The sequence below is a fragment of the Myodes glareolus genome, chromosome 3 (assembly GCF_982192425.1).
Source record: "Myodes glareolus chromosome 3, mMyoGla1.1, whole genome shotgun sequence".
Taxonomy (NCBI): domain Eukaryota; kingdom Metazoa; phylum Chordata; class Mammalia; order Rodentia; family Cricetidae; genus Myodes; species Myodes glareolus.
In genome coordinates this window covers 109,843,074-109,867,130 of record NC_142028.1, presented here as the reverse complement: position 1 = coordinate 109,867,130, position 24,057 = coordinate 109,843,074, and the positions used below count along the sequence as shown (strand labels likewise).

General features: G+C 40.3%; 1 protein-coding gene across 13 annotated transcripts in view; it reads right to left on the bottom strand.

The window, feature by feature from the left end:
* Mpdz (multiple PDZ domain crumbs cell polarity complex component) overlaps nt 1–24,057 on the bottom strand; it is a 153,903-nt gene that overhangs the window by 15,158 nt on the left and 114,688 nt on the right. For 7 of the 13 annotated variants that reach the window (XM_085686172.2, XM_085686179.2, XM_085686185.2 and 4 more), the window contains 8 exons: nt 21,583–21,745; nt 19,722–19,918; nt 18,561–18,652; nt 18,154–18,244; nt 8,246–8,326; nt 3,247–3,339; nt 3,080–3,154; nt 1,518–1,683 (listed from right to left, as the gene is read on the bottom strand). In XM_085686172.2, the coding sequence (XP_085542298.2) occupies nt 1,518–1,683; nt 3,080–3,154; nt 3,247–3,339; nt 8,246–8,326; nt 18,154–18,244; nt 18,561–18,652; nt 19,722–19,918; nt 21,583–21,745 (958 nt within the window). Of the gene's footprint in view, nt 1–1,517; nt 1,684–3,079; nt 3,155–3,246; nt 3,340–8,245; nt 8,327–18,153; nt 18,245–18,560; nt 18,653–19,721; nt 19,919–21,582; nt 21,746–23,907; nt 23,980–24,057 lie in introns of all 13 variants that reach the window. The other 6 variants (XM_085686169.2, XM_085686170.2, XM_087904897.1 and 3 more) reach the window with 1 other exon arrangement.

Here is a 24,057-nt window from a genome sequence, read left to right as displayed (position 1 = left end):
GTAATCAGTTCTGAGCATATTTGCACAGCTATAAACACATGCAAAAATATTCCCTTTAGTCATTTCCTGTCTGTCTTCTTGAGTCTCATGTGGTACTTCTAGGCTTTTGACATTAAATCCTGATATGTACCTTTCTGAAGTAGACAGATAAGAACGCAGTGTGAAAAACTAAGGAAACTATGCCATGTCCTGTTTTCTGAGTGTGCACAGGATACACTTTTTATTTCACAGGAAAAAGCAGGGTTAGGAGAGTTACTCTTGTTGAGTGATGTGTGCTATAGACAAGATATCTTCTTGTCAGGAAATCAGAAACAGATTATGCTCTTACTACAGAAACAGTTAAAAAAATAGGTGCATGAGATTTTCATTTATGTTAAGTTTTCATCGAACATTTCATATTTTATACACAGTGCTATTTAGGATCCAACATTAAAGGAGAAAAATCTTCATTAAAATATTAAAGTTACCTCAATGAATTTCCCAGCCCTGTTAAACAAGATTACTGTTTCAGAGATGTTTTATTTTAAGACGTTTGAATGGGTGTATTACAAACAGTCTGTTTTTCCTTAACAAACTGTCAAATAAATGAAATATTTCAGTTTGTATTATAGGTAAAGAAAGTGTCTCCCTTCTCCACCTTCCACAGAAAAGATAATGTTTAATTCATTTCTAAATGATGATTTAGAGAGTTTGGAGTTATTTATTATTTTATTATTCATGGACATTTTTTCTTCAAAAAGTAAGTCAAGTAATTTTTTATTTATATATCTATCCATTTGTTTGTTTGTTTGAGACAGGTTTTCTCTGTGCAGTTCTGTCTGTCCTGGGATGAGCTCTGCAGACCAGGCTGACCTTGAATTCAGAGATCAGCCTGCCTCTGCCTCCTGAGAGCTGGAATTAGCGGCATGTGCCACTATCAACAATTTGCTCCGTATACTAAATTATAAGTTTAGTGATACAAGAAAGTCTCACCCCTCAGCATCTCATCTAACATGAGCTTTCCATTTCCCTGAGCTCCCAGTTTGGGTCTATCACATACACAGAAATAGCCAGCGCTTTAACCTTCAGTGTAATGGCAGCCAGTATTGATCCTAGATGTGAAACAGCACCATTACAGATTCACTTCATATACCAGGACACTGAAGCCAACAGCTCCTTTCCTGTTCTACTAGCAGAAGTTGAAAAATGCCAAGTCTGATTCTGTACATGGATACTTGTAATTGCGTGTACTCTTAGCAAGAGCTTGAGAGCAAAAACCACTACTTTGGTTTAGGGAGGGAGAGGCTGGGGCAGACATCAGAGCGGTTTCCTAAGGAATCACACAGTTCTGTAACCTATAAACACAGGTCTGTCTAGGGACCCCACTTTCCGCAGTTATGCCCTCTTTAAACTGTTCAGTCACAAAAGATGCTTTGACTTTAAGGCCCTTCAAGCTGCCCTGTGAGCAGGCCTGCTTTGAAGGAAGACCTTCAATTGAGGTTGCCCTATGCGTAGGACTCTCACGAGTCAGTCCTTACTTGGGATGGGTTCTGGATCCAGAGCTGGGACTGCAGGAGACTGAGGCCCGTCTTTTCTTTCTCCACTGGCTGGAGAAGCTGCTGCGGGAACAGCCTGGCAAGCTGGGTTCTCAGCTCGAACAGTCAGTTTCACAGTCGACTTTGCCGTCTTCAGAAGGCTGATGAACTGGCCAGATAATGATGTGTAGGAGAACAAAATCCAAAGACAAATGAGCAAACATATACAAATAAAAGTCACCAGAATTGTTGGAATATCTTTTGTGTATTCGTGTGTAATGCGTGTGTATATGTTTATGCGTGTGCATGGTTGAGTGTACACAAATACATACGGGTGGGCATGTCAAGGCCATAGGGTTTCTCACTGGCTTGAAGCTCACAGATCAGGCTGGGCTGAATGGCCAGGGAGCTCCAGAGACTTTATGGTTTCTGCTTCCTCATCACAGGATTAGAAAGGCTGGCATACCACCACCCCAGCGTTTTATTTCTCTTTCTCCTACTCCTCCTCTTCCTCTTTCTTTCAACATGGAATTAGACTATTCAACTCAAGTTCCTTACTTATGTTTAAAGATTTACTTATTTTTTATTATTTGGTGTGTGTGTGTGTGCGCGCGCGCGCATGTGTGTATGCACACAGGTGTATGCAGGTTCCTGTGGAGTCCAGAAGAGGGTATCAGATCCCTTCGAGTGGAGTTGAATGTAGCTGGCAGTTGCCTGACACGGGTCCTGAACAGAACTGAGTTCTGAGGAGAGCATTGTTCACCACTGAACCTCGACTCTAGTCCTGCAGATTCAGATTCCTGGACACTCCACTGGCTGAGCTAACTCCACAGACCCAGTGTTGTTGGGCTCTAACTTGATAACATATCAAGAAAAAAGAGACAAATGATTTCCCTGTGGTTCCTGGAGAAGCCAAGAACAGAATACCTCCTCTAGTTCAACTGTCCAGCGAGAATGTGGCTACGGCTAATTGCTACTCTCCTAGAATAGCTCTGTCAAGACTATTCTTTAGAATATTATTATTACTATTAGAATACTGGGGAAGTTAGCTTTCAACTTGTTACATTTCTAATCAAGCTTCGCCATTTCCCTAGATCCCTACAATGCTAGGTGACACAGACAGCAATTCACCTACTCTCTGATTCTGCAAGGGACCTGAAGCAGCACCCACAAACACACTGATGAGTACATGGTAAAAGCAGGGCAGCAAACTAAGCAACAGTAAAGCCAAGGCAAATGTAAAGCAAAATCAGATATATAGGTTAAAGACCCAAGCATTAGTTACTATAACTGAAAGATTGATTTTTAAAAAGCTTTAGGTTTCTTGATGGTTAATACAGAAATGGATTACATCCTAAGAAGGAGTAGCTGAAGCTTTTCCCATCCAAGGAAAGCAAAGTTTTTCCCCTGGCACTTATATACAAATAGTATCACTCAGACTCCAGATACAAAGATCTGTTCAACACCAATAAATATCAGGTATGTAATGGCTGCATCTTCAAATCTATTTAATAACCAAGAGAAAACATTCACAGGGAAAATATTTGCCTTAATTGCAAAAATACCTTCTCAACAGGATATCCAACAACAACTTCATCATCTACGGCCAAGATCTGATCTCCAGCTTTAAGCCGTCCATCCTATGGGGAAATGTAGAAGACCTGAGTCAACGTTTCAGAGCGATTTCCCGCTTCTGCCACTTCTCAGCAGTGAGAAAGTCAATGAGTGTCACCTTGGCTGCTCCCCCGTGCTCAGTTAGACTCTTGACGATGACTCCACTGAGTGTGTCTTCCTCACTGATAGCAATACCCAAACCTCCTTGATCCTAGAGGAGTAAATGAAGGTCAATCAGGAACATGGACATGTATTTATTTTACTCAAATGTAAAGATGCAGAATCCCAATGACCCAACACACCATCAACCCAAATGTTACAGAAGCAGTCCAAAGTGTTTCTAAGGACAGTAACGATTCCTACAGGCTGCAGCCTCTGTTCCTCCTGGGGAGGAACCCTCAGAAGCATTTCTCAAGCAAAGCATCTTCATTTGATGCAGAACAAGCATGCTTGTCTCTGTGCATAAGCCATGACCCAAATCGGCCAAGGCCAAGGCAGCAGAGGCAACACATCAATGGTTCTGTATTTTTCAAAATTAAAAAAAAACAAAATTTTTAGTAACAGTGGCTTTACCCTCCTTTCTGATTACTTTAACAAAATGAAAATGGAGTGTTGAGCTTCTGTTCTAGCCAGAGCTAGTCGGTCAGTCAGGTTTTTTCATTGTAGTTTTCATACGGAGAAAGTTTCCGTGTGTATTCTGGTCTGGGCAGCCGGGAAACAAGAGAGCGGTCTCCAACTACATGAGAAGGCTCTTGTGTCTCCACTGCATTGCATATCAGTCCCATGCCATCTCAGAATGAGGCAGGCAAAGGCTCAACAGGATAAGCCAATGACCATTTACACAAAGATCTCCACAAAGGAAGATCCAAGGACACATTCTATACACCATTCAGAATCTCACAGGTTTAAAAATGATTAGGAAAGCATTTATGGGGAGTTGGATCCTGACGAGTGCTTTATTTATTTCACTTAATCTTCAGAATAGGATCTCCACGTTAATGTGTAATCTCTCCTTTATCAATATGGAAAGTGAACCCAAAGGACTTAGTGGCTTCAAAGTTCCCAACAGAAATCCTGAAAACTCATCATTTCCTCTTTGTCTAGCTTATTTTTAATAAATTCTTAAATATTCTCCCTATTCCCATTGGCAATTGATAGGAGAATGCATTCTAGTTCCCTGATATTTTACTTTACAAAACTCAGTTTAAATGAAGGTTTTGTGAATAAGTGCTGATGTTTTCAAGGTCTTGGATTTTCAACAGAGCAACAACATCAGAAAGGGAAATACACAGAATAGGCATCTGTGAATGAACCAGCAGGAGGATAAAGGGAGGACAAAGCTTATGCTACAGAATGAAGCAATACTGCTGCAGATCTTATCCAACCCTACAATAATTGACTGGGTAGCCCCAATTTCAATCAAGAAAGAAGAAAATGTGCTTATTGTGGACAAAGGAGGCTTCTGTGTACCGCACTATTAAGTGCCAGACAAAAGTATTGACTGATCTGTTTGACAAGATTGTTAAAAGGTTCTGAGCAAGGGATGAAAGGATTGCAAACAAGTATGGAATAACTCAGTTAGGCAGGGAGAGAGAACACCAGTGTCAGCAATGAGATACCTTTTATTCTTTCCTAACAACTATCATGATGCCTACTACCTGCGTGTGTGTCCATGCACATACATACCAGGTACTACATGCACCATGTATGTGTGGATTGATCACTATAACTACAGAATGAGTACTACTTTTGGTCCTTATTTTGGAGAGTATTATAGTTAGCTTTTCTGTTTCTGTGATAAAATATTGACCAAAAGCAACATGGAAGGAGAGGGTTTATTTCACCTTGCACTTCCAGGCAATAGTACATATTCAAGGGATGCTGGTGCAGGTGCTCAAGATGGACACCAGGAATGGAAGCAAGGGCTTCAGTGGGAGAACAATGCTTGCTGATCTGCTTTGCATAGCTGGCTCAGTTTCCTTTCGTATTAAGCAAGGACTACTTGTTAGGAATGGCATTGTGCACAGTGGGCTGGGATTTCTCACATTAATTATTAATATTAAAAAAAATGCACCAAAGACTTGAACACAGGCCAGTTTGAGAGAGGAAATTCTTTGAGGTTTCTTCTTCACAGTGTCAGATTTGACAAAAACCAACCAGCACACCAACTGTCCACATGTCACACAAGCACCCCAAACATTTCCTTTCTTGCTTATTCCCAAGACCTTATGGGGTTTCACAATATTCAACAAAGTATTAGTTTAAAACCTCACAACCTTTAAAACTTTGAAAGTCCAAGGTCTCTTAAATATCTAAAGTCTTTTAACTGTGGGTTAAGTAAAAAAAAAATTCATATTTGTTATTCCAAAAGGGAAGACCCAAGGCACACTAACAATTTAATCAAAGTGAAATCAAACTTCAAAACAGTGTAAATGGCTCAGAGGCCAACACCTTGGGTTCACTGCTGATCTGCTGGACTCTGAAAGCCCCATCCTTCTAGCTCTGTCATCCACAGCACACGCGGCTCGTCACCTAGGCACACACCCACTCCACTGTGCCACACTCCTGCTGTCACTGGCATTCCCCTCACTGTCCGGGCATTGCCAATATCCTGGGATTTCCACTGCATCTCAGGCTGTGTGTTCAACACTAGTCTCTCCCAGTGCCATGCTCCAGCTCCTCTCCATAAACCCTTCAATTGTGTGGTCTCCACTGGAGGTGAGGTTGCACTTTCACCACTGACTCCTCCGAGCCTCCCCCAATGCCAGGCTTCAGCTTCTCTTCATGCTCACGTCACTCCTGTAACTGCCATGCTACGAAGACCAGAGACACAAGGGTGACAGGTCCGCACTGCCGAGCTTGGCTGCCTGCGTCAGATAAAGCCTTGTCCACCTCTGGACCATCGTTCCTGCATGATGACCATGAGGAAATCCTTCCCTGGTGATGTGACAGCTTTTCACAACCGAAGCTCTAAATGTTACACAATCCTCTCAAAAAACAGCATGGTCAGATTCATCACAGCAACACTCCACATTTCTAATATTACTGATGACTGGCAACAAATTATCTTGAAGATAGGACTCAAAGTATTCCTGTGAGATATTACCTGGCCACCATGCATTAGAAACATACATACATACATACATACATACACACATACATATGGTTAACAGAGGTGACAAAATCCACCCTAACTGTAGGTGGCACCATTCTACAGACCGGAGTCCTAGACTGAATGAGAAGAAACTAAACTGAGCACCAACGTCCATTTCTCTTTGCTTCTTGTACAGTGCAGTGTAGCCATCTGTTTCCTCAAACTCGGGCTGCCATGACTTTCCTGTGATGATGGACTGTACCCTTGAACTGTGAGCCAAAATAAACCCAAGTTCCTTCAGCCATTTCTGTCAGGGTAGTTAATACAAAGAAGCCACGTGCTGAGTCAGGAATCTGCCCTACGTAACAGTGACGTATCTGGCTATTAAGGGCTAAGTCTGGGGTGGTCTGGCTTTCAGTCTGTGTTCTCAACTGCTGAACTGTTGAGTGCCTCATACAGCAACCATGCTGATTTTCTAGCATTCTTTAGAACTTTCTATTCCAGAATACACTAAGCACTAGGCAATCAATTGGAATTGCTATAAAAGGTTATTTGAGACATTTACCATATTTTCAACTCTTCTACAGATAAACATAAGCTGAAATAAATCACTGATACCAAAATTTCAGCATGCATTTAAGTGCTTCCTAATAAACTATAATTAAACTATAGGTACATAATTACACTATAAATAGTGTCTTTGGTACTTACAAATTTAAAATAAACTAAGCCCTGAGGTCTGGACAGGAACACAGAGGACACAATTACTCTGACATGTATGAGGAAATGCTTTTAATGACTTCTGCTCCCTTGTCTAGAACAAAACAATTCATATTTCCAATTCATGAGAAAACTTCTTTTTTAAACCCATGCTAATATGTCACAGCAGCTATGGCTGCCTGTATATAACCAGGCATTCCTGCATTGGTGATGGTGGTGGTGGGCTTATGACATCTGACAGCTTAAGGGTGCTGCCCCAGTAGGTCACCTATGCGCCAATGGATTGTCCCACACCTGGGAGTGTTTGAGCAGCACAAACTGAGGGCCAGGGCCAGGCCAGAAAGTTGGGAAGGGCTGGGGAAAAGGTGGGAAGCACTTGGAGGAGTGAAGTGTTTGGATGCATGTTGTGCCCATGACATTCTCAAAAATGTAATAAAAACATTATACTAAAAACTTCAGCAGCCCACCTTTGTGCAAGTTTGTTTCTTTATAAAAAGAATTCATTTAATCCTCATGAGTGACTAAGACAAAAGTACTACTGTTATTTCCAAATTACATGGGAGGAAACTAATGAAATGAAGCTCATCTCTGATAAAGCAGTCTCTGCCCAGATAGAATGGTCCAGGCTCAGAGCATCAGGCCTCAGTGCCTCATGGCTGGAGGAAATGGAACACTTAGCCATCCACGTTTGCAACATTTCCTGTAGACAGCCTCCTGCCCTACCTGACTTCATTCTCCTCCTGTGCCTGAGCCCCTTCTTTGTTCATATTCCCCATGTCCATTTGCTTTTCAGTTTAAGTTCTAGTAGGGAAAACCACGTTTCTTTCCAGCAAACAACTTCTGTATAGCAGTATTTGAACCTGAAAGTCAGACTTTCTCCAGATCAACAGCTCTCACCGAGTGCCAGCCTATCAGCTGAACTTGTTGCTATTTCAGCTTTATGAACCTGTCTTTTCATTATAGGATCTACTGAGCAGCATTTCATAATCAGTAAACGCATTTCATACTTTCAAGTAACACTAACATCAGAAAAGGCTGGACCACAGTACTGGACCAATTAGTACAGCTGGCCTCAGGCTTTACTGTACACCACCATCACCGCAGATTACTAAAACAGATTTCCAGACCCTCCTCAGACCTCCTCACTCAGAGGAAGCTCTGGGTGTGTCCCAAAGCCTGCATTTCTAACACGGCCCCACATGGTGCAGATGCTGCTCTCTAGAGACCACGCTTCAGGGAGCAGCAAACAGGACTGGCGTGTGAGGGTACTCAACCGTTTTATTCCCAGTCAAAGTGGATGTACCTTGGGAAGCTCCAGATGGTACACGTTTGTGAACGAACTGAGGTCCACAGCTGCCGCAGAAGTGGTAACATTTGGTGCCACCTGACAAAGAAAAATGTTCAAATGTAATTGTCAGGTATATTTGTTTGTTTAAATGTAAGTATCATTTAATCAAAATTATTTCACGTTATCTATTACTTCTATTTTAATATCTGATGGTAGTTATGTATGTTTTATATTAAAATGCTTGGGAGGTGAGATTGGATGGTAGTTGTTTTTGTAGCGCACACATGGATGGCTCTGATATCTATTTAAGTTTACTCCATAATGGAGTCCAGTAGAGGCCTGTTTTCTGACAGAAAAGATGCTATGCATTATTCTTTCTCCACAAGTTATGGTAAGTATTCAGAAATTATTAAATGTTTTCCCTAAAAGTCATTAAGCTATAATAATTAAGGGCAATATGAAAATACGCATTTGCCATATATAACTTTATAACTTGCCCATCTTAGGTCCTACAGGGAAGCAGCTTAAAGCAGACTATGATTTCCTTATCGGTCTTACACCTGAGTAAGTCCTCTGCTCAAACATTCATTGAAGGAAGACTGAATCCTGCCCCACCTTCTGCGACTGGTAATCCCATGGCTCCTCTAAGTTTAAGCTCTTCTGTCTCTGCTATCTTCCTTTATTGTTTATAGATACAAACCCAAAGGTTTCTCAATTCAAACAAAAACTACCACCAAAATGTATCTCTTTGTGACCCTCTAGCTGTGCCTTCTCTCTTTCTTTGTTGTCATTTGCTCATCATCATCACCTGGTTGTAGATCCAAGGGTGGATCTATCTCTATCACTGCCTTGGTCTTGGACTGCTCTGCAGCATCTCTGGCTATGGGACCCACTGTGCTGTCCTCCACAGCTCTGTTGTACAAGGGCCTACTTGGGGTAGGAGGTCCTTCTACCTATGTGTTGCTTTCATTGGTTAATGAATAAAGAAACTGCCTTGGCCCTTTGATAGAGCAGAACTTAGGTAGGGACAAACAAGCGGCCCTCTCCTTGCAACACCTACTGGTTCTTTCCCGCTTTGTGATTTTTTTCTCACCTTCTTCCTTAATGTTCACATTGCACAGGCTGCCTGTTGCTCTCTTCTCTTCAAAGGTCTTTTGGAAGGCAGTATTTTCAGCCCCCAGGGCCAATAAATGCCACATGCTCTGTGGGGGGTTGCCTCTAAACACCACACCACATCTCTGAATGTACCGTTTTGCAGGCTTTCCCAACCTGCAGTCTGGTCAGTGATGCAAGTGGAAAATGCCACAGCACTAGTAAAAGCACAAGCGGTCCACAAATGGACTCATAGACCAGTGCCAAAGAGGCGGCCCGTCATAGCAGTGGGATGGTTATGGAAAGAGAAGCCCCTCCTTTGTAGTTAGTCAAGTCTGCTATGTGGGAGAAAGCCTTGTTCTTCCTTCTATTTTAATCACTGTTTCTTTCTTTACCCAAACCATCAAACTGTTCAAGAAAAGTCTATTGAATGAAAACTTCACAACTCCTTTTCTCAATAAATGTATCTGTGTGGGCATGACTATTACTGGATTAGGTTTAAAACCTTTGATGTGACCTCTTCTTCCCTTACTGTACTAGGGAGTCTTCACTGGATTTTCTCCGAAAATGCTTCTGTTTCTGTAGTTCCTTGAACTTCGTTTCTAAGCCCTGAAATGCCTGATAGTATATATTTTGAAATTATAACCATGATTCATTTATGTAGAGGGTATAAGATCCCCTGTTCACAGATAAGCACTAGAAAAACCAAGAATGTTGAACATATGACTTGTCTCCTCAACAGAAGAGAGCTGCATGCCTGTTCTATGCCCAGGGAGCTAGGAGTTGATGTTGTTAATAGCCTGGAAATCTGTGCTTTTTGTAGGGCCTGGCCACACCTAAATACCCCAGACTATTGTGTTTACTCCATATTCCTCCACCGTACACCTTTATCTTGAGTATTGCTTCTCAGTCAATAGAACCCATACTTAGGGAGATGTCACATGTACTTTGTAGCCAGGTGACCACTATGCTTTCTTGGTTCAAGACCACACCAGTCCTAGGCCCTCAAGCTAAGCTATAGAACCCACTTCATGATAGAAGTCACATGAACTTTGCAAAAGAATTCTGATGTAGTCACACCTTAAGTTTTATTGTGTGCACTGGCTTGAAATAACTGTTACCAAGAAATGTTTTTTTCAAAATTGTACTGTTCTTAATTAAAAATGTCTAAAATAAACTGACTAGGGTCGGACACCAGAAGTTTGAATAAGTTGTGTTAAAATATTATTGAGCCCAAATAAGTTGTGTTAAACTGGGTTCCTTCATGCCTCACACAGTTCCTTTCTCTGTCAGCAGTAGACCCTCTCTTCACACACACATTTAAAACAGAATTTTCATGATGATGGAAGCTGAAATGGATGGCCTTCGCAGTGGGTCTCAAGTTCTGAGCATGTCTCCTTTCTCAATGTCCCTTTCTCGCCGCTCCACATTACTTTCCCGATGCCATTCATTAACAATATTTGCAGTGTCGCTGGAGCGTGTGCTCGTCCTTAGCCTATGTATTCGACCCACAGTGCTTCTGTCCCCTAATGCTCCACCATATCCTTCACATGTAACTTCTCCATGAAGTCTCCCTCTAGAGCAGAGCACACCAAACTTTTCCTCTTATTATTTCACATGCAGGCTTTTCAGGTGGCCTCTGTAAAAAGTAGTGTGCTATTTGGTGGTAGAAACTTGAACAGTAAGGTTACACCTTTAGAGAGGACCAAAAAGTGAGTGATCACCTATACAGTGGGGCACCCTACGCTCTATGCCCTCAGTAATGTAGCAAAACCCCAGGCCCCTCCTTTACCTGCCTCAGCCTGTCAGACTAACAAGCAGGCAAGTTTCCTGCAGGTAGGCTGCTCCAACACCCCCAACTCATCAATTGGATCCTGTAAAATACAAGCCCTTCTCCACCCCCAAACCCTCCAATTCCCCATCACCTCAGAAGAACTCTGAAGCACAGGCTGTGACTGCTCAGAGAGGAAGAAGAGAGTGGACCAAGACAGACCTCAGGGATTACACGGCAGTTAGACACAGACAGCCACAGTACAGAGTAGACTAAGAATAGCTCTCAGACACAGAGAACAACTGCAAAGATTGGACCAAGAGGCAAAGACACTGCCTGTACCAATTGAGGGAAGAGATGGGTAGGTGCAAATGCAAGAATTCATTCAACAACCTGAAAAGCAACACGGTACATCGGAACCCATTGGTCAAACAACAGGAAGACTTGATCATCCTAACCCAGAAGCAGCAGAAGAAAATAATTTTAAATGTAACTTTGAGAATGATGGAGACCTTTAAAAAGGAAATAAAAAATTCCCTTAAAGAAATTGAGGAAAAGCCAGAAAATTGGAAGAAATCAATAAATCTCTTAATGAAACCCAAGATAACCAAGAAAAGCAATCAAACAGTGAACCAAACAGTCCAAAAAGTTCAAGACTTGAAAACTTAAATAGAGGCAAAAAAAAAAGAAAAGATAAACCTAGGTAATTCTGGATATGGAAAATCCAAGTAAACAAATAGGAAGTACAGATGCAAGCATAGCCAACATAATACAAGATCTAGAAGAGAGAATCTCGTGTTGATGATACTATAGAGGAAACAGACTCATAGGTCAAAGAAAATGTTAAATCCAACAAATTCTTAACACAAAACATCCAGGAAATATGGGACACCATGAAAAGACCAAAACCTAAGAATAACAGGGATAGAAGAAGAATAACTCCAACTCAAGGGCACAGAAAATATATTCAATAAAATCATAGAAGAACACTTTCCCAACCTTAAGGATAAGCCTATGAAGGTACAAGAAGCTAACATAACACCAAATAGACTGGACCAAAAATAAAAAAAGTCCCCTCGCCATATAATAATCAAACTGAAAAACATACAGAAGAAAGAATATTAAGAGCTACAAAGGAAAAAGGTCAAGTGACATACAAAGGCAGATTTATCAGAATTACACCTGACTTCTCAATGAAAACCAGGAAAGTCAGAAAGTCCTGGACAGATGTGCTGCAGACACTAAGAGACCACGGATGCAAGCCCAGGCTACTATACCCAGCAAAGCTTTTCATCAACATCGCTGGAGAAAACATGACAAAACCAGATTTCAACAATACTTACCCACAAATCCAGCCCTACAGAAAGTACTAGAAGGAAAACTCAAACCAAAGGAAGCTAACTGCACCCATAAAAACACAGGAAACAGAAAACCTCCCCCCAGCAAATCCCAAAGAAGGGAAACATATAAACACTACCAGTGAAAAAGAACAGAAATTAACAATCACTGGTCATTAATATCTTTTAATATCAATGGACTCAATTCACCTATAAAAAGATGGGCTAAGAGAATGAATACAAAAGCAGGATCCATCCTTGTGCTGTATACAAGAAACACACCTCAACCTCAAACATAGACATTACCTCAGATTAAAAGATTTTCCAATCAAATGGACCTAAGAAACAAGCAGGTGTAGCTATCTTAATATCTAACAAAATAAACAAGTAAAGAAGGCTTCTTTTTGGTTCCCAGCTGCTTAGACTCCTGAAATAATCACACATAAACTGTATTAATTAAATCACTGTGTGTGTGGCCCATTAGCTCTACCTTCTTATTTGCTAACTCTCATATCTTAATTTAACCCATTTCTAGCAATCTGTGTATCACCTGGAGGTCATGGACTACCAGCAAGGTTTCAGCAGGTCTAACTCTGGCGAAGGCTCCATGGCTTCTCCCTGACTCTGCTTCCTTCCTCCTAGCATTCAGTTTAGTTTTCCCTACCTACCTAAGTTCTGCCCTATTAACAGGCCCAAAGCAGCTTCTTTATTAACCAGTGTTATTCACAGCATACAGAGGGGAATCCCACTTCAATAAACTTCAAAGTAAAATCATTCAGAAGAGATGGAAAAGGACCCTTCATACTCATCACAGGAAAAATCCATCAAAATGAAGTCTCAATCCTGAACATCTATGCCTCAAATACTGGAGTACCCACATATGTAAAAGAAACATTACTAAAGCTTAAATTGAACATCAAACCCCACACATTAATAGTAGGAGACTTCATCACCCGCTTTCCCCAATATACAGGAAAATCAGGCAGAAACTAAACAGAGAAATAAGAAACTAATATATATCATGACACAAATGGAATTAACAGACATCTATAGAATACTTCACCCCAAAACAAAGGAATATATCTTCTTCTCAACACCTCATGGAACCTTCTCTAAAATTGATCACATACTCGGTAACAAAGCAAACCTCAAAAAATACTAAAAAATTGGAATACCCTCCTCTATCTTATCGGATCACCATGGTTTAACATTAGAATTCAATAACAACACTAATTGCAGAAAGCCTATAAACTCATGGAAATTGAATAGTGCTCAATTGAACCACCCCTGGGTCAAGGAAGAAATAAAGAAAGAAATTAAAGTAAAATGAAAGCACAATTTACCCTAATCTATGGGACACCATAAAAGCAGTGCTAAAAGGAAAGAAAGTTCATAGCAATAAGCGTCTACAGATAGAGAGTGGAGAAATCTCACACTAGTGACATAACAGCACACCCGAAAGATGTAGAACAAAAAGAAACAAACTCACCCAGTAGTAGATGACAGAAAATAAACAAATTGAGGACCAAAATCAATAAAATACAAAAAAGAAAACAATACAAAGAACCAATGAAACAAAGAGCTAGTTGTTTGAGAAAATCAACAAGATAGACAAATCCTTATCCAAACTAATCAAAAGGCAGAGAGAGAATATCCGAATTAAGAAAATCAGAAGTGAAGAGTGAGATATAACAACAGAAAAGGAGGAAATCCAGGTTATAATACAAAAACCTTTACTCCACAAAATTAAAAAATGTAAAAGCAATTGATAATCTTTTTGATAGGTATCACATACTAAAGCTAAATCAAAACCAGGGGAGCAATTTCAATAGACCTATAACCTGCAGGGAAATAGAAGCAGCCATCAAAAGCTTCTTAACCAAAAAAAGCCCAGGGCCAGATGATTTCAGTACAGAATTCTATAAGAACATCAAAGAAGAGCTAATAACTATACTCCTCAAATTATTCCACATAATAGAAACAGGAGGAACATTCTCAAACCATTTTTATGAGGCTACAGTTACCCTGATACTGAAACCACAGAAAAACTCAACCCAGAAAGAGAATTACATACCAATCTGCCTCATGAACATTGATGCAAAAATACTCAATAGTATACTGGCAAACTGAATCCAAGAACACATGAAAAAAATCATCCACCATGATCAAGTCAGTTTCATCTCAGAGATGCAGAGATGGTTCAACATACAAAAATCTATCAATGTAATCTACCATATAAATAAACTGAAAGAAAAAAACATATGATCATCTCATTAGATGCTGAAAAAGCATTCAACAAAATCCAACACCTCTTCATGATGAAGGTCTTGGAGAGATCAGGGATATAAGGAGCAAATTTAAACATAATAAAATCAATATACAGCAAGCTGAGAGCTAAAATAAAATTAAATGGAGAGGAACTCAAAGCAACTTCACTAAAGTCAGGAACAAGATGAGGCTGTCCATTCTCTCCATATTTATTCAACATAATTCTTGAAGTTCTAGCTACAGCAAAAAGACAACAAATTGAGATCGAGGAGATACAAATTGGAAAAGAAGTCACACTTTCACTATTTGCAGATGATATTATAGTACACATAAGTGATCCCCAAAAAGCAACCAGGGAACTCCAACAGCTGATAAACACTTTCAGTGATGTGGTAGGATATAAGATCAACTCAAAAACAAAAAATCAGTCGGCCTCCCATATACAAATGATAAAACGGCTGAGAAAGAAATCAGAGAAACATCACCATTCACAATAGTCATAAATAACATAAAATGTCTTGGGGTAACACTAACCAAAGAAGTGAAAGGCCTGTTCAACAGAAACTTTAAGTCTTTGAAAAAAAAATTGAAGAAGATGCTAGAATAAAAGATCTCCCATGCTCTTGGATAGACAGAATCAACATAATAAAAATGCAATTCTACCAAAAGCAATATATATAGATTCAACGTAATCCCCATCAAAATTCCAACACAATTCTTCATACACCTTGAAAAAAACAATACTCAACTTCATATGGAAAAGCAAAAAACCCAGAATAGCCCAAACAACCCTGTACATTAAAGGAACTTCTGGAGGCATCACCATCCTTGACAACAAGCTTTATTACAGAGCTACAGTAATGAAAACAGCCTGGTATTGGCACCAAAACAGACAGGTTGACCAATGGAATCAAATCAAAGACCCGGATATTAATTCATACACCAATGAAGACCTGATTTTTGACAAAGAAGCTAAAATTATGCAATGGTAAAAAGAAAACATCTTCAACAAATGGTGCTGGCATAACTGAATGTTAACATGTAAAGGAATGAAAATAGATCCATATCTATCACCATGTACAAAACTCAAATTTAATTTAAATTTACATGGATTAAAGACCTCAATATAAGTCTGATCACAATGAACCTGATAGAAGAGAAAGTGGGAAGTAGCCTTCAATGCAAGGGCACAGGAGACCATTTTCTAAATATAACACCAGTAGCACAGACATTGAGAACACCAATAAATAAATGCTTCTTTAAAGCAAAGGACACAGTCAATAAAACAAAAGGCAGCCTACTGGTGGGAAAAGATCTTCACCAACTCTACATCAGACAAAGGACTGATCTGCAAAATATATAAAGAACTCAAGAAATTAGACATCAAAATACTAAATAATTCAATTTAAAAAATGGGGTACTGATATAAACAGAAAAATCTCAACAGAAGAATCTCAAATGACCAAAAGACACTTAAGGCAGTCTCTTTCCTTAGCCATCAGGGAAATGCAAATCAAAATGACTCTGAGATACTATGTTATACCTGTCAGAATGGCTAAGATCAAAATCCACCAAAGATAGCTTATGCTGGAGAGAATGTAGAGTAAGGGGAGCATTCCTTCATTGCTGGTGGGAATGCAAACTTGTACAGACACTCTGGATATCAGTATGGTACTTTCTCAGAAAACTGGGAATCACCCTATCTCAGGACCCAGCAATACCACTCTTGGACATATACTCAAAGGATGCTCAATCTTATTACAAGGACATTTGCTAAGCTATCTTCATAGAAGTATTATTTGTAATAGCCATAACCTGGAAACAACCTAGATGCCCCTCAACAGAAGAATGGATAAACAAATGTGGAACATTTATACAATGGAGTACTACTCAGCAGTGAAAAACAATGACATCTTGAAATTTGCATGCAAATACATGGAACTAGAAAAAAATCATCAGAACGAGGTAACCCAGCCATTGAAAGATGAGCATGGTATGTACTCAACTATTAAGTGGATACTAGCTGTAAAGACAGAATAATGAGCTTATAGTAAATAACCACAGAGAAGCTAGGTAACAAGGAGAACCCTAATATAAACATATATAGAATCCCTTGGGATAGGGAAATAGGCAAGATCTCCTGAGAAAATTGGGAGAATGGTGGTGGCGAAAGAAAGGAGGGTGGAATGGGAGGAAATGGGGAGAAAGGGAAGGAGAATTTGAGGGAATGGGATAGGCAAGATGTGGGAAGGACAGAGATGGAGAGCAAGGAAAGAGATATCTTAATTGAGGGAACCATTATAGGGCTAGCAAGAAACCTGGCACTAGAGAAATTCCCAGGAATCCACAAGGATGACCACACCTAAGACACTAAGCAATAGTAGAGATGGTGCCCGAACTGGAATTGCCCTGAAGTCAGATTGATGACTATCTTAAACGTCACCATAGAACCTTCATCCAGTAACTGATGGAAGCCACAGTGAAACCCTGGGCTGAGCTCCCAAAGTCCAGTCGAAGACTGCAAAGAGTGAGAATAGGATCAAAGAGGTCAAGACCATGATGGGGACACCCACTGAAATAGCTTACCTAAGCTAATGGGAGCTACCCAACTCTGGCCTGACAGGGAAGGAACCAGCATAGGACCAAACTAGGTCCTATTGTATTGTCACCTCTGATTGTAGGTGACAGTTGTATGCTTGGGGCAGACTGTAGGGCCACTGGCAGTGGGACCAGGATTTATCCCTATTGCTTGAACTAGCGTTTTGGAACCCAATCTCTTTAAAGAGATAACTTACTCAGCCTAGATATAGTAGGGAAGGCCTTGGTCCTTTCTCAAAGCAATGTGCCTTACTTTCTCTGAGGAGTGGATGGGTGGAGGGGGTAAGGTGGAGGGAGTGGGAGGAGGTGAGGGAATAGGAACTGGGACTGGTATGCGAAATGAAAGAAGACAGATTTTTTTTTAATAAAATAAAATAGAAAGAAATGTTGAAAGAGGCTGCTCCTTTGCCTCCTGGCTGCCCAGACCCAAAATAATTATTCAGAAACTATATTAATTACAACACTGTTTGGCCAATAGCTTAAGTGTACTGCTAGCTAGCTCTTATATCTTAAATTAGCCCATTTCTATTAATCTGTGTATGGCCACGAGGCTGTGGCTTACTGGGCAAAGTTCAGAGTCTGTCTCCTTCAGGGGCTACATGGCGTTCCACTCACTTCACCTCCTTTCTCTCCCAGCATTCAGTTTAGTTTTCCCACCTAGTTCTATTCTGCCCTGACAGGCCCAAGCAGCTTCTTTATTCATTAACCAATAAAAGCGGTACATTTATAGAAAGACATTCTACATCAAAGAAAAAAAAAGATTATACCTTATCTTTGAATCCCTGTATGTTCTATAACAGTTAGCCAAATTAATGAGGTGTATCAATCAAATCTTCTTAGAAAAAAATTACAGATACCTCCTTATTTTGAGGACTTTCCGAGATAGAAGACAGAGGGTCTGCTGCATTTCCAGGACATACAGCCATCTGGTTCACTGCATCCTCATTTCTAAAAGAATGCAAGAATTCATCAGTCCATTACATCATGATATTATTCCATCCTCTATCTTGAAGAGTCAAAAAGATTAAAGATTATTAGAAACAAAGTCTAACACCAAAATTTCATATATATATTTATATATATATGAAATACATATATATATATACATACATACACACACACACACATATATATGGTGTGTGTGTGTATGTGTGGTTTATGTATGCATGCATGTGTATATATGTATGTTTTCTTTTCACTGAAGATAATTCAGAGGTGAAATGCTAACCAAGCATTTAGTAAAGCAAACGGAGAAGATGCTCACCTGATAAAAATTATTTTTACTTTAGATGGAGCACATTTAATGATTGATGAAGCATTCTGATGACTTCTGCCATATAATATTTGGCCATTGATCTATGAGGAATAAGTATCATTAGTTCAACCTAAAGTTCTTTTTTTTTTTTAGTTTTTCACTCTTGTCTAGCTAACAAAAAGTAAATTGCTCTCTTTATCACAGTTATATCCATTTTTCCTATCCAGAACACAAACAAAAATTTGGATGATGAATATACAGGCTCTCACGTACAAAGCTGTCATTAAGGTGACATATATGAACTTTCACAACTCTGGACAGTTTATGGAAACACCATGTTGACCAAGTAGGGAGAGAAGACAATTTCCTGACAGACAAGGGCTCTGTCGCCTGCAAAGACCAACTGGGTAAGCTCACTGCAACATCTCTCACTTGATCTCAAGAGGCATGTCCTAGGAAAAAGGGTATTTAAATTCCTGCCAGGGAGTCTCAGGGCACGGCAGCAGGCTGTAAGCAGCACAACGCTCTACGGAAATGAATCTGCCAGCCCAGGTGTCCAGTCCTTAGGCCACTGCAACCAGACCTCGTCCCGACAGCAGAGATAGACAAACACACGGAAGAGCACCGAGGCAGTGTAAAGTCATGCCGATTCTGCATCAGCATGCAAGGAAAAAGCAAAGTCTAAACACTATAAAGTGTGGTCTGTAGAGCTATTTTTCCTGGCAGGCATAGTTACTGCATGCATTTGCCTTGATTGACCTCATTGCACCTCACCCCCAATACTTTTCTCATTAGGGATTCAACCTCCAGAATGTCTAGTGGGTGAACATCATTACTGTGGAATGCTTGGTCATTTGGCATTTCAAAAACTCGTAATAAAAATAAGGCACACACACAAAAATGCTTTTGAAGTGTGATTTTTATTGCTATCTTGGGGCAAAAACTGTTTCTGGTACTACGGAGTCATGACCTTTAATTTGAGTTAATGGGACACAAGCTGTGTTGGGGTGATTTGGTGTGGAGCCAAATCTGCTGCACTGCATCAGTTTTATTGGGCAATGGATGGTTTTGTTAGTCACTGCACAATGTCTGGGTGACTTTCTGGAAACCGATGTTTCCACTGTACTGATGAAGCCAAGAGCAATTTTGAAACTGTCTACCAGCACCTACCTCTAGAAGCTCATCAGCAATCCGTAGCCGGCCATCTCTTCCTGCTGCTCCCGTGGGATCAATCCCCACTATAAACACACTCATTCTGGTTCGGTCTTTGTTCCCAGCAAGACTTAGACCCAAACCGCTATGACCTTTCTCCAGCTCAATCATGTGGAGCTGGCCTGTTAGAGTTCCATAACGCTCTTGGATATTTTCTACACGTAACAATAAATGCATTTACAGTTAATTCACAGCCAAATGTTTTACTATAAAACTTATTTAGATTTTATCTTAAGAGACATTATTTGCTTCAAGATGATTTCTTGGCATTGAAAAGTTAGACAGACGGGCTGCTTGGACATCAGGTTTGTTTTCTCAGAATAACCAAGCTGAGAGATTTCGTTGCACTGAGGGTATACACAACATAACGTGTGACTAACCAGTTCACCTTGGGGGCATATTAACCAGTTCTCCATGCTGTCACTGGGTCCAAGAGAAGTGATTCAAATTTATAAACTCTCAGAAAAGGATGATTAAACCAGAAAAACCAACTGACCACTTGGGGAAAAGAACAGGGCTAAAATACTTAGAATACTTTTGTTTACTGGTCAGTGGAAGCTTCTCCAACAGAGGAAAATCTGTACCGTGTGTCACATCATGCTGGGCAACTACTCAGAAGGAAGAGAATGGGTTTCCCTGGTGCACAGAGCCATCAGGCCAGGACAAGTCAATATGCCTGTCTCAGTTTTAACTAATCTGCCCTGACTACACGATACCAGCTATATTGCTCAATAGTTTGTCTACCAAAAACCCATGCCAGTGCCACCTGACTCGCCTAGACCTATTGCCCATGTCATCTTAGGAACCTCGCCCTGATGAGCAAGTCAATCATCTCACATGAATAATCCTAAGTTCTTATTTTAAGTCATTATGTTTTGTAGCAACCCTGATTTCAGAAACACACAACCACGTATAAGATTGGGTAACTTTGATTAGGTGATCACATTTGACCAGTCATCTCTTAGAAAAATACTACAGGGCTAATGACCTGCACTTATGTTGATACTTTCCCACACCGGTTAAATAAACATCTCTGGAATCCTCTCACAATTAACCAGGGTAACTTTCACGTTCTGTGCACTGTAGACGCTTTAGAACCCATGTTCAGTTGTTGGCACCCTTAGAGTGTTCACATCTACCTGTAACTCCAGTTCCTGAGGACCTGGGACCCTCCTAAAATTACTCAGGGCTCCAGGCGTATATGTAGTACATACACATGCATTTAATCAAACAAATAAATAGAACACAGTTTTTAAAATGAAACTTTTTAACTTGATAACACATCCACGATTTGTGTCTCATTTGTTTACATGGGCACTGTGTCAGCGTTTCTCAACACGACCTAATGTAGTATTAATAGCCTGAGGGACCTGCATTCAAAACGTGAGACCCCTTCCCAGATGCTCAAAGAGTTGATTTTCATAACTATAATGTCACCATTCTAGTACCCAAAACACCAGAAGCTCAGGGCATAATGCTAATGACAATCAGATGCTACAAGGAGGAATCTAAGGCCTGCGAAGGGCAGTGGTTGTTCAACAGAGTTGATCTAGTACTGGGTTCCGAGAGATCCTCTTGATGGCTGTAATTCTCGTATGAGAAGCAAGAGGGCTTTACGAGAAATGTGCACTTAATGTAAAGGAGGAACGTGATATCATGCCTCAGGAATGCATGTTATATTCAAGGAAAATAAACAGTAGTTTCCCTACATACAACTGCAGTATCTCTCACCAAAGCTGGAATATTTGTTCATACAAAACCAAACTAAAGCTATTTTTAAACTTCGTATATTTAAGAGCATCACAAAGAGACAACTTACTCCAGCTGTACCCAAACTCATCCTCTTTGTCTGCCTCCTCTGAGACCGTGGCTGCAGACGGCTGTGCACGGTCACTACCCAGGTCTGGGAACACTGAAGGGGAGGAGGAAGGGACATCGCACAATGAAGCCTTCTCTGACTCTGATTCTGACTGGCTGGCTGCCTGTGGGAACAAGAAGAATTCAGTGGGCATGTGCAATCTCACAGAAACTTAAAGGAAAACAAGTAAGAATATAATTCAAGGCCAGTTATAAAATGTTCCCCAAAGGAGAGAAAGCTTACTTGTGCATGTAAGAAATGTTAGACAGGATTCAGGTATCAGAACACAACTAATTAAATTGCTATTTGCTAATACAAACAACAAACAATTTGATTCGAAGGCATAAATAACCTAAGACAGAAAATTGTTCAAATTTACCCGTGTGTGTGGGGGGGGAGGGGGTAAGGATGTGGAAGATCTTATAGGTCACTGAAGTTTGTCAAGAAATAAATAAATCAATAGAAAGCAAATTAACAAAGAACATATCTCTGAAAACTTGTAAGAGCCACTGAGATGGCGTAGTGAGTAAAGGCACTGGGGCACTGATCAAAGCCCGAATTCAATCCTTGAGCTCACACAGTAAAAGCTGTCTTATGACCTCCATATCCATGATGTAGCTCTTACATGTGCATTCCCACATACCCCATCCACAAAATAAATAAATGTAATAACAACAGCATCAAAACTTGTCACTAAAACTATATATGAAGACTGCTTTTTTTGTGTGTGGCTTTGGGGACTGGAGCCAGGATCCTGCATATACTAGGTAAATATTCTACTGAACTCCAGCTCCAGCCCCACATGGACAATTTTTTTTTGGTACTTGAATCCAAGAACTCTCAGGACAGCCTGCTTGCTAACAAAGAGCACACACTTATATCTGCTGGGTTTGGGTTTAAAACTACCTCCAACTTTGTACTGCCACAGTAGATCACAAGGGATCCTTCCGACAAAACCAGATGTAACATGCCTGCTGTCACTTAGGACCACTGGGAATCAAATTCTTATGTGAGTGATTATGTGGCAACAGGTTAGAATTTGAAAGGCCTCTAAACCCTTCAGTTCTCCAGTTTGTTACACTAGTTTGCAGAAGAACAAAGAACTAAAGCCAATGGAGGGACAATCTTGTTTTAAATCAGTGCTGGATTTCTTTCTAGTTTTTTCTGCCACATTTATTTATGTAGCGTGATTGTGTGGAAAAGTGGGGAGTGCACATGTCTCAGGGTAACTGTGGAGTATGGAGAATAACTGGCTGGAGCTGGTTTTCCAATCATGTGATTTCCATGGACTTGGGGGCAAGCACCCTCAGCTGCTAAGCCACTCCGCCAGCCATTTTTCTGCTTAATTCTTACAACACTGCTTTTGGTATTTTTTTTAAAAAAAAAAACAAAACCTTGCTGCCTTCTCCAGTTTCCACACTAAGACAGTACCTGTGTCTCAAGATCAGCGACATGAGGGATCGGGAACGACTGGCTGAAATAGATCAGCACTAGCACTTCACACACTAAATATGATCTTTTATAGCTAACCAGCAAAGCACAGCGCTGGCTGACAGATTCAGGGGCAACTGATTTTTAGGCACAGAATTTGCTGTACTAACAATGTTCAGTCAACACATCATTGGCCAAACAAATAGAGTTACAAATTCCAATGAAATCTCTGCTGTTTTCCAGAATGCTGTGCTGTAAATCTCTCAAACGATGTACAAATAAATAAGGGCAAGCACACCAGAAACTTCATTTGATACAGTCGAAATTCAGACATCACACTAGAGAACGTAAGATATCTACTTATGAAGCTTTCTGGTTAAAAAGAGAATTACTTCTTTGTATCATTGAATTGATTCATATTGATGGATGTGTATTTTATAGTTCTTTCTACCTTTTTTTCTTATTTTATTTCACAGTGAAGAAAAAAATCTGCTAATCTCAAAACCTCTTCAGGATTATAAGCACAACACTTTCACACTGTGCCTACATACCAAAACTGTACCCCAGTCTAACTGACTAATCATAGAAGTAATAGTTGTCTTTTTCCTGGAGGAGCAATTAAGTCTTCTATATGCCTGTATCAAATAGTGTTTGTTACTGAAAAAATAATGACTTGTTACAGCCACTTCTTCAACCTGTTAACAAAAATATATACTTTACAAAGGCCATGTAGTGGCAAAAATACAAATGCAATGGCAAACACCCCAAGTTCGTGTGCACACGTCAAGTAAAATGAACATGCATGTCACACAAAAACAAACACATGCACTTTAAAAATGTCCCATGGAGACAAACCTTAAACGGTGAGGGAGCAAAAGGGTCAATTGGGGACCAATGAGAGATGACAGTACGTGACTGCGGTAGCTCCTACGGTCATAGAAAACATCCCTTCAGGTATGGCGTCTTCTCTTACCCATGACACAGTAACATGAAAATCCAATGAAT